General features: G+C 36.7%; 1 protein-coding gene across 4 annotated transcripts in view; it reads left to right on the forward strand.

Annotated features, from left to right (window-relative positions):
- Positions 1 to 18100, forward strand: part of LOC123705509 (CCR4-NOT transcription complex subunit 1) — a 34807-nt gene that overhangs the window by 5101 nt on the left and 11606 nt on the right. The window contains exons 2-13 of one of the 4 annotated variants that reach the window (XM_045654304.1): positions 49 to 267; positions 2141 to 2324; positions 2422 to 4933; positions 5020 to 6463; positions 6592 to 6981; positions 7056 to 7235; positions 7363 to 7611; positions 7697 to 8002; positions 8115 to 8492; positions 8590 to 8736; positions 9467 to 9601; positions 10733 to 11176. In XM_045654304.1, the coding sequence (XP_045510260.1) occupies positions 49 to 267; positions 2141 to 2324; positions 2422 to 4933; positions 5020 to 6463; positions 6592 to 6981; positions 7056 to 7235; positions 7363 to 7611; positions 7697 to 8002; positions 8115 to 8492; positions 8590 to 8736; positions 9467 to 9601; positions 10733 to 11176 (6588 nt within the window). The remainder of the gene's footprint in view (positions 1 to 48; positions 268 to 2140; positions 2325 to 2421; positions 4934 to 5019; positions 6464 to 6591; positions 6982 to 7055; positions 7236 to 7362; positions 7612 to 7696; positions 8003 to 8114; positions 8493 to 8589; positions 8737 to 9466; positions 9602 to 10732; positions 11177 to 18100) is intronic. The other 3 variants (XM_045654306.1, XM_045654305.1, XM_045654307.1) reach the window with 3 other exon arrangements.

Below are 18100 nucleotides of genomic sequence, written 5' to 3' on the forward strand. Positions count from 1 at the left end.
GTATTTTTATGATTGTATGTTCCGTTACAATGTTCTTATCTCATCCAGATTGTCAACACTCATGGCTTGGAAGCTGAAAATCAACTGCTGAGGTCATTGTTCACTGAAGCTGTGAAGGCATCGTGGGACAACGATCGCACGGGGACCATTAGCTTCGGCATCCACGCATCTCTTCTTGCTCAGATTCTTGCCTCTCTCCTCAACCATCCAGCCAAATCCACAGTTGTATGTCGGGCTATTGATAACCCTGCTCGGTCTTTGCAAAAGGTATGTATGAAGTAAAGCGAACTACATTTTCTAGTTCCAGCATGGTAACTTGGATCTATGACATAAAGAACGCGCAATTTTACATGCTCATCAAATCATGTATGTAGTTGCTTAGAGCCTGCAAGCCTGGCGAGATGCAGATGTACTTATGCATGGAAAACTATACCATATTATTTTTCATATACATTAGTTATATAGTCGTAAGTTAATTATTAATACTACCAGTGGCCAATATAATTACTTTACTGTTACCTGTTAAGTAATTATCAAACTTGTCATGAGTAAAACATATAAAACAAGCCAACAATGTCAATATAATGTGTATGTAACGATGATGAAAATAAATTCAGTTAACAAATCTTGACCAGTTTGTCTTACATTGGTTTTTACAGCATAACATATTATAGTTATTTTGCTTTTAAGTCATTAACATTTAAAATACATATAATTTACTGGCATTCAATTTTATTTGGAAATGTTGAGAATCTGAATGGAATATGTAAAAATGAGTAGAAATTGGAAACAAACAATTCATCTTTATGTACCTGAATTGAATAAAAAACTTTAATAGAGTATTCGACAATAATTAATAATCACACATACACAATTACATTTTGATTCTATAATTTCAATATAGATGAAATTTATTGTTGAAATATATTTAATAAAGCATTTATTAGCATGCATTTATTAATAAAATGTTATTAAAAATATGTCCTGGTCATTAACCTAAACTTATTTCCGTTATCCAATCATATGGAATATATAAACTATTCCATTAAAAAAGAAAATGAAATTATAATAAGAGCTTGTATTTGGTGGTACATATAACATATTTTGTTCAGTATGTTTTCTTTCCTCTCTTAAATATTAAGATTATTTTATAAGTACGATTTTTTATTCATTATGCAACAAAAAAGTTTTATTTCTTCTTTATTATTTATAATTTACATAATTATTGGTTGCCCATAGCCAGTAGATTTTCCTTATCCTCTAGACTCGAAGCATGCATCGAATTTCTTTATTTAGTACATCATCCTGTGTTGTCTGTTTGTCCTTTTCTGTTTAATTTCAAACTGCCTTACTTGATTCTAATATAAAAAAGATAAGCAAATAAGATTTTTCAACGTCAAATACTTTTAAATGATATTATGATTTCAATTACATATCAATAATAACTTTTATTATTAGCGTAAGGTGGCATGAAATATTAGGTATTTATATCTATTTCATATCATTTTGTCTATTTTTTACTTGTGACATATCAGATTTTAAATTTAGCTGTGACACAAACCTTCTTTGAGAAATATTTTTTTAACTGCAGCTGGTCCGCTGGGCTTGGACCTTAACGTAGACATGGACATAACAGGCGACATGCAGATGTAGGTACTTAATTTTTAATACAAAACGAAAATATTTAACTATGTGGGCGTAGGGACGATTAGTCAATTGAATCACTGTAAAATTAGTTGTTTGCATATAATATGATGACACTATATTATAGACTTAACTACTGGATATTACATATCACAAAGTCAAATTTTATATACTGGAATTTTATAATCAGACTATAAATACGATTAATTTTTAAGGCATCAAAAGAATGTATTATGTATATTATAATATATAAAAAAAACTTCTGTAATGTTTCTTAGAACAATTTTGTGTCTAATTCTAAGGAAAACTAATAAAACAAGAAACTTGTGTAGAGGAATATTGCATCATTGTTCTAATAACATTAATTGATAACGGTCAAATCAACAGCTTTTACTACGAAATAATAAAAAAAATATAGCTTGCAGTTCTCTATTGGAGTTGTACCACCCATGTAATGATAATCAAATAAGAATATTTATTATTGTATTTATTTCAGACTCTTAAACCAACAAACACATTACTTACTCGCCTTGCAAGGCTACTAAAATTAACGACTGCTCAAGATGTCGCTTTCTCACTGGTATTAAGAAGACACTCTTCGAAGCCTGAGATAGCAACATTTGCAAAACAACATCTCAAAAAACGTTTTTTGGATCTAGTACAGTGTTATCTCGACGCAGGTATTTTAAATATAGACAAATATTATCTTTAAAATTTAATTCCTTATTTTTTGTTATAATTGTAGAGCATAATCATACAAAAAAATGTTTCTTGCAGAGCGTGGACACCAAGCGGAGCGTGCAGGTCTTCAGGAATGCAGCCCTGAAGTTTTGCAAACTCTATTGACCAGTCTCACTTATGATAATTTTAGATTAGCAACAGTCACAAAGGATTTATTTCTTAAACGATTACGAGTAGACTTTCCGCGAGAAGTAGTTCCTATTGTATTAGCTCCTCTCCTATATCCCGACGATACAAAGACGCCTCTTGAGGAAATGACAACAGGCAGTGACATGGCCACAACGATGATGGAAAATTCACTGGCCGAAGTTATTCGTGATCTCGGATATGCATTTACAGCCTCAGTGGAAGAATGCAAAACGCACATGTTGAACTTTGGTGCACGAGAACCTACAGCTATTGATGTGGCAAGAATCATATCACTTATGGTGAGATATCATGCTACTATTCCAGAAACTCCACAAATTCAAAACCCAGGTAATTTCTGGGTGAACCACGAAGCCAAAAAAGATGCTAATCATGGACATGGCGAAGCATGGAATGCAGAAGTGTTTGTGCAGACATTAAAAGAGCTTGCTTCTAACTTAAATTGGAAAGAAGTAATTCTTCAACTAGATCACCCCGAATTTATTGTTCCCGACAGGCAAGGTTTAAGCTTGCTTTTTACAATTTTACGCTTGGGTTTACAAAGCGCAGGATACCCAGCGAATATCTTTCCAGTAGAATATCTTTGTCGACGATGGACAAATTTAGAAGGACAGATGAGTCTAATCACAAATATTCTCAAATACCCTGATGTGTTCAGCCTTGCTGATTATCCTTTCCATCCAGTGTCAATCGATTTACTGAAGTCACCTCCAGAAACTGACAACAAAGAAGTAGCAACATGGCGTTGTCTCTATTTAGTTGAACTGCTTTTGTATGCCTCTGAGCGTGGCTACTATTTACAAGTACATGAACTTTTTAAGTTTCCATTGCAACATTGTCCTGATATCTTGCTCTTGGCATTGCTACAGATCAGTCCACCTATCACTGTTTTCAGACAAGAGTTACTGACTACACTAATACCGATATTTTTGGGAAATCATCCAAATTCAGGCATCATATTACAACATGCATGGCATACCCAAAATCCAAATATAAAACCAATTATAATGCACGCTATGGCAGACTGGTACATGCGTGGTGATTGTGATCAGTCAAAACTATCAAGAATATTGGATGTTGCTCAGGACCTCAAGGCACTTTCGCTGCTACTGAATGTCCAGTCTTTCCCATTTATCATTGATCTGGCATGCTTAGCATCTCGGAGAGAATATTTAAAACTCGATAAATGGCTTACAGACAAAATACGAGACCATGGCGAGTCTTTTGTTACTGCTATGGTTAAATTTCTACAACGAAGATGTCCACCAGTCATTGGCAAAGTACCCGAAGAACAACTTCCTAAGGCAGCTCAACTACCGCCAGAAACAGTCGGCACTATGTTAGCATGCCTACAACTTTGCGTACCTAATGTTCAACAAGAATTACAGGAAGCAATTTATGCACTTATCACAAATTGTCAAACATTAATACTGAGTAAAACTAGACCAAATATTACAGGAATACCAAGAGCTCACACAAGAGTAATAGAAACACCCTTCAACCCTGCCGGTTTAGGCGGGCAGCTTTTCACTCCGCATGTCGATTCTATTGCAAGTTTAACTCCTAATGTAGCAAATCTGACTCTTGGGGCTCCCGGTAATACGGCATTTGCAATGCCTGGCACCCTTGGACCTTTGGTGACTGCTCCAGGGTCACCGTCTCGTCTCATTGGTGCGGGTCCGAATAGCCCCTTCCCTATGATACCGATGCAACATGGTGCTAATGTGGCAACTATGAGTGCTTTAGCCCGGATGCCACCTGGGCCAGCAATGGATAAACACCGTATACCCGATCCAATACATTTTCCTGAAATTATGCATAATGTATCGAAGGAAATCGAAGATGAGGCTAATGGGTATTTTCAAAGGATCTATAATCATCCCCCGCATCCAACTCTGTCCATTGATGAAGTGCTTGATATGTTGAAGAAATTTCAAGATTCGCCTAATAAAAGAGAACGCGAAGTATTCTCTTGTATGTTGCGAAATTTATTTGAAGAATACAAGTTCTTTCCACAGTACCCTGATAAGGAATTGCATATAACTGCGCAACTATTTGGTGGTATCATCGAAAAGGGCCTAGTTCCAAGTTACGTGTCGCTCGGGCTAGCTTTGAGATTCGTCTTAGACGCTTTAAGGAAACCGGAGGGTTCTAAAATGTACTACTTTGGCATAGCTGCTTTGGACAGGTTTAAATCCAGGCTTAAAGATTATCATAAATATTGTGAACACGTAAGAGCCATCCCACATTTTAGTGAATTCCCTCCTCACTTGATTGAATACATCGAATATGGCTTGCAGAGTCAAGAGCCGCCAACTAAACCACAAGGAGCGGTGTTACCAGCTACTTTAGCTTCTATGTTGAGCCAAACTGCTGTCGTAACTGTTGCTGCACCATACAGGTACTATTTTATACCAATTTCTGACTCCTCTTCTGTATTATTACTGACTGATGTTTTCATATTTCTAATCTGTTTTTGTTTTTCAGGACGGTTGTTCCACCTTGCATATCAGTGTTATCCAAGAATGCCAACTGTGCTGCCGGTGGAATAGGCAGTAGGCCATCCATTGCAAACGCAACAAACATCGATACATTATTGACTGCTACAGACAGAGACGACAAGATAAATACACCTCCAGAGGCTATTCAAGATAAAACTGCTTTCATTTTCAATAACCTCAGCCAGCTTAATTTACAAGCGAAATGTGATGAATTGAAAGAAATAATAACAGACGAATATTTTCCTTGGCTTGCGCAATATTTAGTCATGAAAAGAGCGTCAATTGAATTAAATTTCCACGTTTTATATTCAAATTTCCTAGATGTACTCAAATTAAGGGAAATTAATAAACTGGTGACAAAAGAAACATACCGGAATATCAGAGTATTATTGCGTTCTGACAAAGGCATAGCTAACTTTTCCGACCGTTCTTTGCTCAAGAATCTTGGTCATTGGTTAGGCATGCTTACCTTGGCGCGTAATTTACCCATTCTTCAAGTCGATCTAGACCTCAAAGCACTTCTACTTGAAGCTTATCACAAAGGCCAACAAGAGTTATTGTATGTGGTGCCGTTTGTAGCCAAGGTCTTAGAATCCTGCGCTAAGAGCGTTGTTTTCAAACCGCCCAATCCATGGTCGATGGCTCTAATGAATGTTCTGGCTGAATTACATCAGGAACCAGATTTGAAACTTAATTTGAAGTTTGAAATAGAAGTACTTTGTAAAAACCTCTGTCTTGACATACAAGACTTGAAGCCTACTCTGTACCTAAAAGATCCAGACAAAATAAGAACAATAGAGTTCCAGCTCTCACAACCCAAACAAAATAAAGAGCAACAACAACAGCAACAGCCACCGCCGCCTCAACCGCAGCCCAATGTTATGACCATTAATCAAACGATAATTCAAGCTCCGCAAATACAGATGATACCACCACAGACGCCTATGATTCCTACAGAGGACATTTCAGCTGCCGCGCCAACTCCAACTAACGGCTTAGTAAATGATCCTACCCTAATGGGTGTAATAGGAATCCCAGAACCCAGATTTAACTACTTGGATGTTAATGTATCTTCAACTTCAGCCTTTGGGCAGAAGATTTCGTTCAATCCGCATATATTGCTTTTCCAAAGCTATCCGCATTTGAAGCAATTTGTGAAACCAGCCATCGAACGATCCATACAAGAATGGATTCACCCTGTTGTCGACCGATCGATCAAATACGCTCTGACGACATGCGAACAAATAATAAGAAAAGATTTTGCTTTCGATCCCGATGAAGTACGAATGCGTACATGTGCACACCACATGATGCGTAACTTGACCGCAGGCATGGCGATGATTACTTGCCGGGAGCAAATCATAAATACGATCACCACCAATTTGAAAGCTGCATTTATTACTGCTCTATTACCGACTACACCACAGCAGGTACGAGTTCGTTTCATATTTGTATTATGTTGTTGATTTATTATACTGCTATAATTTAAAACTAAAAAAAAATATACAAAAGTCTATTTAAAATATACACAATCGACTCATACACTCATTCTTTCCAGAAGGACATAATCGAAAGCGCCGCAGCCGTTCTCGCAGCTGAGAACATGGAGTTAGCGTGCGCATTCATACAGAAAACCGCCGTTGAAAAGGCGTTACCAGAACTCGACAAACGATTGCTCAATGACTATGAATTGAGGAAACTGGCGAGACAAGAAGGCAGGCGATACTACGATCCGATCGTCTTGAGCTACCAAACTGAGAGAATCCCAGAAAGAGTCCGCTTGCGTGTAGGCGGTCCGACAGAATCACAAATTGTTGTATACGAAGAATTCGCGTGTAACATCCCCGGCTTTGTGCCGGTGCGTGACGCCGGTATGTTCATGCCGAAGCCCTCATCCCAAGAGCAGATTCCGCAGATGACTTACAGCCAAGTCATTAATCCGACTCAGGTTAGTACTATTATTTAAGGGAAATATAAAATATTTGAAGGATTTACAGTTTTAATGAGTACTTATTTGTAAAGCAGATGTACGGCACCGACGAAATGGGTGCGCTGATTTCGGCAGCGGAAATGTTCCTGAGCAATGCCCTCTCGGTTCCCTCTTTTGCTGTGCAGGCCACAAACATGCACACCCTTCTTGAGTGTCTCATCATGGCAAGAAGGAATCGTGACTTTGTTTCTGGATATACACTTCTTCAGAGGGTGAGCGATACCTTTACTCCCAACTTAATATTCAATATTATTTGTAAATTCATTAACAATGCATAATTAAAAGGACAATTTTATCCCAACATTTGTCTATCAATAATTAAATATGATTTTTATTCAGGCCGTAGAGGGGCTTCTAGACGGTCACATAGTTCAACCAGGCGCAAGTAACGAGCACGTCGAGATGATGACTCGCTACCGTGATATTCACCTTCGAGTCCTGAAGCTTCTAGAAGACGCCAGGGTTTACGGGCACGCGTGGACTACGAAACAGATAACCTGCTGCGTCACAGAATGTCGCGACGAGCTCAAATACAACCTGGAAGCGATAGATTGTCTTGTGAGAAATCATCTTGTTAATCTACCTCAAGTGAGTATAGTACAAATATTTTTATGAATGTGGCTGTCTCTTCGCACATGTCAATCATATAAAAAAAAAATTAAAATTTTTACAGTACGATCTTGCGCTCGCGCACCTCATGGACAGTGGGAACAATTACGTGGCTGTAGCGTTTGCGATGCAACTCGTACAGCTGTACCTCGTGGACGACAGGAACAACATGTACGCGAACGAGTCGGACCTGTACCACACGACGGAGACGCTGGTGCGCATGATGTCGCACTCCCGCAACCCGCCGCCGGAGGGACTCGCGTCTCTCATTGAAGCCATCAGAATTAACCAGGACCCGAGCACGTACTTGGGTGAGCGGTCGCCGCTCGGCCCCACTTCTCATATTCACACCGGAATTATGCAAGTGCGAGTGAGTATACATATTTCTTTATTAGACCAAAATATAATATAATTGACTTGATTGAATTGTTGTTGTCCTGTTTGTGTATATTTAGTACTAATCATGGTAATTCATTTTATAGAACCGTGAATACGATGACCCACCTGGCCTACAAGAGAAAACTGAGAATCTATTACGCGAATGGCGCAACGTTTTACTGAGCCCACTCACTGAAATTGAAATAGCACAAAATTTCAACATATATGTGCATCGCATGAATATGAATGGAATACTCAAATCGGACGACATGATCACAAGATTCTTTAGAATTGCGACTCAAATGTGTGTCGAAAATGTTTACCAGCTGTTGACTGAGGACAGACTGAACCCTCCGCCTGTGCCTCCAAAGAGGGAGAAATACTACGCAATGTGTGACTCCTTCATAAAATTGGTGTCTTTGCTAATCAAGAATACGGCAGATGCAGGGAATCCAACACCAAAGTTGAATTTGTTGAACAAGGTAACATTTGTTTTATAATAGCTGACTTTGTTAATTTGTGTAATTGTTTTCGGTTTCTTGAAGTTGGATAATAATGTATATTTTTATGTGAGTTTAGATCCTTGGAATCATCGCTGGTTGCTTGTTGCAAGACCATGAAGAGCATGGAGCGAATTTCCAACAGCTCCCGTACCACAGACTGCTACTGATCCTCTTCCTCGACATGAACATGGCTGAACCCGTTTTAGAATCTATGAACTATCAGGTTTGTGTGGTTTATGATATTTCTGGTTTGTCTAGATTTCCGTAAATTTCAGAAACGTGTTGTATGTATTATGTTTAATAATCAAACCTGTGCTCACCAATTTCTCTTATGTATGTATTTATGTAATTGTGTAATATAAAGAATGAATATTGACCCAGATTTTTATAGCCGTTATTGAATTCAGATAAAAAGGCTTCAAACATGCTTTTAGCATAATTTCAACTTTGAATGTTGACACTAAACATGAGGGTGAATCTGACTAACATAAAAGTGACTACATACATGGCTTCTAGTATACTTTTATGATATACTAGCTTTCCGCCCGCGGCGTCGCCCTCGTTTTCAAAGAAAAACCCGCATAGTTCCCGTTCCCGTGGGAATTCCTTGATAAAACCTATTCTATGTGTTAATCCAAGTTACCCTCTATATGTGTGCTAAATTTCATTGTAATCTGTTCAGTAGTATTTGCGTGAAAGAGTAACAAACACACACACATCCTCACAAACTTCCGCATTTATAATATTAGTAGTATAGGATTAGTGGGAAGTAGGATTTTCAGCTTGAGAGTGTTAACTATTGTTCCTATTGAGAGTGTAAACCATATTCACACTACTCTTAATAAAGAGTAGTGTGAATATGGTTCGTAATTACACATGCACTCGTATAAAACATTCGGGTGAATGATTGGTAATGACCCATGATACATTGGTATAACACATGCTGTCGGCAGGTTCTCACCGCATTCTGCCACACGTTCCGCATCATCCGGCCGAGCCTGGCGCCGGGCTTCTGCTACGCGTGGCTCGAGCTGGTCGCGCACCGATCGTTCATCAACCGCGTGCTCGCCGTCACGCCGCAACAGAAGGTAGATATGCAACACATGACGTAACACACCGCCCCCTACACACAACACATACTAATAATCGGTTCGGCTTGTTTTAACGCTCCTTTCCTTATGACGGACGTGGAATAATTCATTTTTGAGACGGACTGTGAGATGTTCCAAATGAATTGTTTTGTGCTCCGGCGATTTTGATTTTTACATTTTTAAACTTTTACGTTACTCCTTTGAAGCTCAATTTTATCGTGCTACGCTAATTGTTCTTTGTTTTTACTGATATCTATGAATATTGTACCATGTTGGCATAATGATTAATTGAGCTTATCTCTCTAAATACTGGCCTTTATTTTCATTAATACATTCTGTTGCTATTTGATTCATTTAGAACACATCTATCGATCTTCATTATATGAAAAATAAGATGAACACTAGTGTTTGTTTCACTGAATATTTTTACTGATACTAGTGATGTACTAATCTATTAACACTCTTTAAGTGATCTTACTTTTGAAATACTGTGTAATATGTATACTTTATAATGAAGTTTATAAATGCTAGTTATGTATAAACTTTGTTATAAGTTATTTAAATTGATTGTCATAAACATACAACTATACCATTTTTGTTTTATTTTATGCCACCAAGTTATTCGCACTGGTAAAAAAATTCATTCATTAATACTTTATTATTAACTTGGAATGTTATGGAATTTGAAGAGTTTGTCAATTGCTAAATTAAATTTCATGTGAATTATTGGATTATAATTTGCTCTGCAATGTGTTTGCGTGAAATATTCGATGCAATGAAATTTTAAAACTAATGCAACCTTTTAAATAACGTTATTTATTCTTCCATAAAATAAAATGAACAATTCTATTCATTTTGATCCTAAATGAAAATAGTTATATACTAGAATATTTATCAGAAATAAAAAGTTTTACCTGTTCACACGATGCTATGTTCATTGACCGCTTCTTACATTTTGGATTAAATTATATTGTTTGCTTTGTGTGCATGTTTTATTTTTCGGCAATGTTTGTGGCGTATGAATAGCCTCGTTTGATATACGCTTGAACGGCTCGTTAGAACAGGGTAATATCATTGCATCGAGTCGCCTTCAGTGTTGACAGTGACCTCATACAGCAATATAAGTAGGTTTTACTTTTCCAGGGCTGGGGAATGTATTCGACACTCCTCATTGATCTGTTCAAATTCTTAGATCCGTTCTTACGCAATACAGAGCTCGCCTCCCCGGTAATGATGCTCTACAAGGGCACACTGAAAGTGCTGCTCGTGTTGCTTCACGATTTCCCGGAATTCCTTTGCGATTACCATTACGGGTTCTGCGACGAGATACCGCCGAACTGTATTCAGATGAGAAACCTGATTCTCTCCGCCTTCCCGCGTAACATGAGACTGCCCGACCCGTTCACCCCGAACCTGAAAGTAGATCTGTTGGCTGAGATCAATCTCCCGCCCCGCGCCGTCATCAACTACGCGAACCTCATCCCGTCGTCGCAGTTCAAGAAGGACCTGGACGCGTACCTCAAGGCGAGAGCTCCGGTCACTTTTCTCTCAGAACTGAGAAGCAATATGCAGGTGATTATAGTGTTTAATAGCCCTCAATTTATTGGATTCTGGTGATGGATGGGCTGCGGGTGTGTCTTGCGAGTTCCTTTTCCTTCAGGACATATTACCTTGAGTATATTATTTACTGTGATTTTTTAAAATGTTTAGATTATTTTATTTCCAAATCGAATTTAAGGGGGTACCGAGCTTTTGGCGCTAATCGATTTGAGGAATTCAATACGCTCCGTTTATGTGTGCGTGAGGCGGCTGTGGCGGCCGGCGCACAGTGGTTCCGTTTTAAAAAACAGTTGACATTAAACCTAAGAAAAAAATCGATGTTCGCCAATTGACTAAGGGCTTGTTTCAATATCCTATCTACCTATGTATTTGTTTACCGACGTAAAATTTTGACAGTTCTTGTATGAAGAATCTGTAAAAAATGGTATGTTGGTAACCAAATCACTGGGTGAATAAGTAGGATATTGAAAACGGCCATAAAGGTTTTACCAATACCTACATACAAAATAAAACAACAGAAACTAAATATTTGAAATACTTTTATTGGAAACCTTCACAAAAATAGTAACGCATTTTTTTACATATTTTATTTCCCTATTTATAATTTACAGTCGGTGTGTTTTACTATATTTACTTATTATAATTATAATCATTGAAATCGGCTCAATAAACTAATGTAAAATAACAGAACGGCTAAATAGGGTAAACACCACAGAAGTGGACCCTTTGTATTCATTTAATCTTCAAAGTAGGTACGACAGATACAGTATTATTGTAAGATGGAATTCGATTGAGCGATGGTAGCTCAGTCGAGTAAGCGCCCGCCGTGATGCGGGTTCGAATCCCGGCGCTGACAATTTTAGTACAATATACCATAGCTGTTACGGTGAAGGTAAATATCGTGAGGAAACCTGCACATCTAGATTCTAGATGAGTAGTATGAGTTTTTTCTTTAAGAAACTGTATTAAATGTATGTATGTATGATTTATGTGCGTGACTAAAGAATTTTTAATTTTAATTTAATTTATAGAATTCGATTTTTCGAATTTAACATTTTTTTTATGTTATTTTTTTTTTGTTTTTTTTTATTGGTAATAGGGAAGCGCTTGACCACAATCTGGCCTGAGCGCCGAGACGAACGTCAAAACGCCAAGGAATAGAATACGCTATCGATAGAAATTGACATAAGCGTATGATGTTTTGCCTAAAGATTCGGTCACCCTACCAACGACAACGACGACCACCAAGAAAATTTTCATCCAGTCGCAATTAAATAAAATTGTGCAAAACACAATTAAAAATAAAATTTAAGAATTGTTTGGAAAAAAAACATTTGAGATCAATGGATAAACAAACAGGTTTTTTATAGAAACGGTGGCACCTGGAAAAAAATGTATTTAACCTTTTTTATAGATAATTAGATGATCTACAATTTTGGTTCAGGTGATTTCAAACTCAAACTCAAACTCAAACATTCATTTATTCAATTAGACTACTATTTAGTAGCACTTTCGAATCGTCATTACATAATTATTTTAACATTTAAGTACCACCGATTCGGAAAGCAGTGATCTATGGAGAAGAATCGGCAAGAAACTCCATAGTTGCTCTTTTAAAATCATGTCGATATTACATAATATGTAACTTATATCATAATATACAAAGAACTGTCCTGTGGTTTTTACGCGACAACCCTCCATGGGTTTTTATCGTCCATATATTCCTGAATACTGTAGTACGCTCTCTGAACTAGTACATTTTTTATATAAGTTTTAAATTTAGAACTACTAAACTCTCTAATATTATGAGGAATTCTATTGTAAAAGCGTATACCTTGACCCATAAATGAATTTTTAACTTTAGCTAATCGGAAAAATGGCATTTCAATTCTATTTCTGTTCCTTGTGCCATAACAGTGTCTATCTCCTACTCTTGTGTGTAAGTCGGCGTTTTTGTGTACATGCAAAATATTATTAAATATATACTGTGATGGTAGAGTAAGTATACCAGTATTCTTAAAGAGATCTCTTAGTGAGTCCCGAGCACGTAAATTATATATAGAGCGAATGGCTCTTTTCTGTAAGATAAATATAGTTTCTATATCTGCTGCCCTGCCCCATACAGGAGGTATAACTTTACTAAGCTTTAGTAAATTAGGAAATGTACCACAGTCACAACACCTATTAAATATGAAAGCTAAATTGTTTGCAATATTTTCTATTATATTATTAACTAAATTGACGGACATTCCCCAAAGATCACAAGTATTTTTTTAAATTAAGTGTCTTAAATGCTGTAACAATATCATTAGCAGTTACGTGACGCAATTCAAATAATGTACTGCACCCCGCAACATGGTCCCTCAAAAAGGTCTCTGCAAGTATTGAAGACGAATTTAAATTATTAGTAATGCTAGCAGGGACACTACTAAAGAAATCTTCAAAAGCAAGCGCAACATCAGCATTTTTGTCAATAACCATGCCATTATTTACAAGTTTTATGGTATTACTTGATTTGCTTTTACCCATTTCACCATTAATAATAGACCAAACTGTTTTAACTTTATTATCCGAGTCGCGTATTTTATCCCTGATATACAAACGCTTCGCAGTAAAACAAACAATTTTAAAAGTTTTTGAGTAATTTCTAACATAACTAAGAAAAGATGGATCTTTATTATATTGCTTCATACCATATAACTCATAAAGAACAATCCTACACCTATGTATGCTAGGTGTCGCCCATTTACTAAATGGTAAATCCTTGGTAATATTTAAAGATTTAACTTTAAATATTTTTTCAAATTCACTATGAACTAAATTAAAAAGATTTTTAAACATTTCACAAGGATTATTATGACAGGATTGATCATTCAGTACGGGTAGGTTTTTATTAATATTATCTCTAAATTTATTAATGCCTTTTTTACTTATAGGCCTAACATTAGTTCTTTTAAATTCAGGTAAGCAATCCCATTCAAAAACTACTTTCTGGCCACAGTGATCCGAAGTGAGTGTATTGAGAATATTTTTTTCTAAACAGATGCAGTCGCAGTATTTATTATCAATACAGGTTGCAGAAGTAGGTGTAATTCGTGTGGGTTCATTAAAAAGTTTATACAGGTTAAATGACTTGAACAAATTAACAATTCGTGTTGCCGTTTGTGTTTGTAAAAGTATGTCAATATTAAAATCACCACGTACTATAACTTTTTTTTTACTCCTACTTAAACGCTTTAATATTTCTTCCATGACTGTCTCAAACATATTAAAGTCACTGGAAGGGGGTCTATAAACGCAAACAATAATGTAACGCTCCAGTTAAACACAGGACAGTTCAATGGTCCGTTCTACAGAAAGACTAACAATGTCAGTTCGTTCTTTGCATTTTACACTATTATGTACAAAAATAAGAGAACCTCCATGAATAGCATATGTCCTATATACTTTTTAATTTATAATTATCAATATTTATTAACAACTGACATTGTTTAAGCCAATGTTCTGTTACACAAAAAACCTTAATACTATTATGATTTAAAAACAATTCTATTTCTAATAATTTGCTAGTCAAGCCTTGAATGTTTTGATGTACAATAGAAAAAGTCTGCTTAGCTGTTGTCTTATATACTAGTTTAAATCTAGCTTAGGGCTAGATTTTCTGTCAACACTAGGTTGTTGTATATAATTACTACTACATAAAATTATAGTAGATCCAGGGTCTGATACCGAACATGTACCAGACTGGTTAATATTATATGCTATTAACATAGCAAGTTCTCGCTTATATCTAGATGGCAGATACACTGTATTCTTTGTCAAAGTAAAAGATTTAATACACAAATTAATGTCAAAGTAAATAAATGCATCACAATGATGATTTGTTACATTATACAATTTTAAATTCATATTATGAATTAATCTATTTTGTTCTTGTGTCAAACCAAGTAGGTATGGCAATGTACACAACATAAATTTACATTTAGTCTTACTACTAATTTCCAACATTTTTTGAAATCCTACATCAATATCCTTATTTTTTACATTTAAACTATCTCCATAAAGTATAATTACAATATTATTCTTATTAAAGCTGAAATGGTCAAGTGATTTGATTATATAATTAAATGAACTGTTAGGAGTGCAAATATTAGTGACTTTAAGCCCTAAATTGTTGAGCATAGCGCCAAAACCCTGACCAATATTATCTGACAACACAATAATTTCCTGCTCGGAAAGGTGTTTAGTTTTACTAGTTGAAATTGTTGTCACAGGTACACTATGTATGTCTGTGCAGTCAAGCTTATGGGGCGACGTTTGCTCATTGTTACTTTTTGAACACTGACATACATATTTATTGGTCAGCGACTCAAAGCGATCCATATTTTCAGTACTCAATTTAATTAAGTCATCTGTCTGTTGTATATGCTCGTTTATTTGTATTTGAGCAGCAGAATATTTCTGGTTGACATCATTTAACATATAACTTAAAGAGTCTATCTTCTCCTTTAATTCATTTGTTTCTACATCATACAAGATTTTATAATATTCTAGATCCCTATGATATTTGTCTAACTCTTGAACCAGGTTTTTCTTGTCTTTCTCTAATTGAACTACATTTTTTAAAGAACTCTTCCTAACAATTGATTGGGTACGCTTGATAAACTTACTTAATCTAAGGTATTTTTTCAACTTCTTATGTGAAGAGAAATTGATTTTTTTAAAGTTTACAGAGCCACTTAACTGTCCACATTCAACTAATTCATCATGAAGACTACTTGGTGTGTTGCATTGCCGCTTGGGATTGTCCTCTTGCACTTCCATTAAGCTACATTCCAACTCAGCGATACGGCTAAGAGCTATCTCATGGTCACTAGAGCACTGCTGGAAGCTGTCCACAACGTCTTGGAGGGCTTTGCACTTGTCTTCACTATAAATGTATTTCATGTGTAGTTCAGCCAGCTCGGCTTTTAGAAGAGAGTTCTTTTTAATTATTTCTTGAATTTCTAATTCACTTTCATCCCGCTCTTATATGAGTTTTTCACATAAAGATTGTGAAACTTTCAAATCATGGAGTGTAGCTTTTAATTTATTCTCCATGTCCTTAGCTACTGCCTTGCGGGTCAGCATGTTGTATTTTTTAGTTGCTGAAACAGATGAAAGAAAATGTATGAGATAATTATTATTATGAGATAACTATTATGATAGTACTAAATGTTGATAAGTGTTTATCGGTATGATGTAGTAAGAGTAAAGAATAATATTGTCTGGGGCGATAAGTTTTTGTCTTCTAAATTGCTTCCAACTTGTCAAGCAAAGTGAGACGGTAACTTTTGTGCCAATGTATTTATTGTGACGTGGTTGTATGATAAACTTACCATCTCGGCGAAAATCGCAAAAAAACCCTATTTTTTTTATTAATTGACCTCGAAATTTTTTATTTGAACTAATGATTAAAAGATTACCATAACTAAAAGATTTTGAACAAATTTCGGCAAGATTGGAATTTTGGTCGTGGTCGTCGTCGTCTTTGGTAGTGTGACCGAACCATTACCAAAATGTCATGAGCTTATGTCAATAATTAGCGTTAGCAGTTTCTATTCCATGGCGTTACGTACGTTTGTCTAAAGGCCCTGATGTTAAGCTGAGATGTGGCCTAAGATGGAACGCGCTTCCCTAGAAGGTACCTGTTCACTCTATGCTTGAATACCCCAATATTGTACTCGTCGGGGAACACAGACTCAGGAAGCATGTTCCAGTCCCTCGCGGTTCGGATAAAGAATGTGGAACAGAACCGCTTAGTCCGGTCCGGTCACGCCTGGGTCTTAAACGCATTGAACTTGACAGATTGGCATCGCCCCAGTCGGAGACCGCCTGTAAGGACAAGTTCATGCGACCAACCATCGCCTCCCGTAGAGACTGAATTTGGGCCGTACTGGCTCGCGCGCTGGATACATATCTCTCCACAACAGTGCTATCGTCTGCGTACCCATAGATACCGGGTTTCAGCAGATCGTTGATGTGTAGCAGGAAGAGTGTTGCGGAGAGAACTGATCCCTGAGGGACTCCGGCATATATAGCACGCATCTCTCTCCCAGCGAGGTCAGTGTACTGGTATGGGTATAGCCACTCCTGGTGTTGGGTATTAAAATCCCCCTGTAACACAAGCTGAGCGGAAGGGTATTTGTGTTGAGCAGCGTCCGCCGCCGTGAGGCGGTCACACAGAGTACCTAAGTGATTAGGTACTCTGTGAGCCTGATCGTCTCCTGGTCTCCACTGTGCGCTCGGTAGACACATGCATTAAATTACTTTTTCCGCTTCACTTCTGGCAAAACAATCGCGGAAAGTATTATTTTTTTTTTTCGTTTTTCTGTCTCTTCTTGTTTATTGCTTCCAAAATATAGTGTGGCTCACGAATTTCCATTTTTCTGTCCAGTCTTGAATCAATAATTTCTGGTAGTAAACAATCATAATAAAATGTTTTTAATTTCGTTTCCATGTTGGTCTTCCAGAAGTCGTCATCTCTTTTTATGGCTTCTATTTTCATATCTTTTTCTGTCCAAACACCAAACAAACAAATTTCCTTCCTTGTAATATGGAGCTGACCCTGGTAGACCTGGTAGAACCAGTCGTGATGTTTATTTATTTTAAAGTTCCCGTCCTTGCCCTGTTTCCAGATAATAATTTTCTTTTTTGATATGCCTTCTGCGACTGTCAAATCCCTAGCCGAATATGGACACTTAATTTCAACAATTTTGTCATTTGAACCGTCTGGACTCTCTTTTAATCCATCTGGACTGGCTGCCAAAAACGGTAGTTCAGGGTCTACGAATAATCCACATTTCTTTATACCTTCAAACTTATCATCATCTTCTGCCAACTGTTCTAATGCAATATTTTCGTTTTCTTTACCATAATGAATGGATTTTACGTGGC

This window comes from Colias croceus, chromosome Z, assembly GCF_905220415.1.
Source record: "Colias croceus chromosome Z, ilColCroc2.1".
Taxonomy (NCBI): domain Eukaryota; kingdom Metazoa; phylum Arthropoda; class Insecta; order Lepidoptera; family Pieridae; genus Colias; species Colias croceus.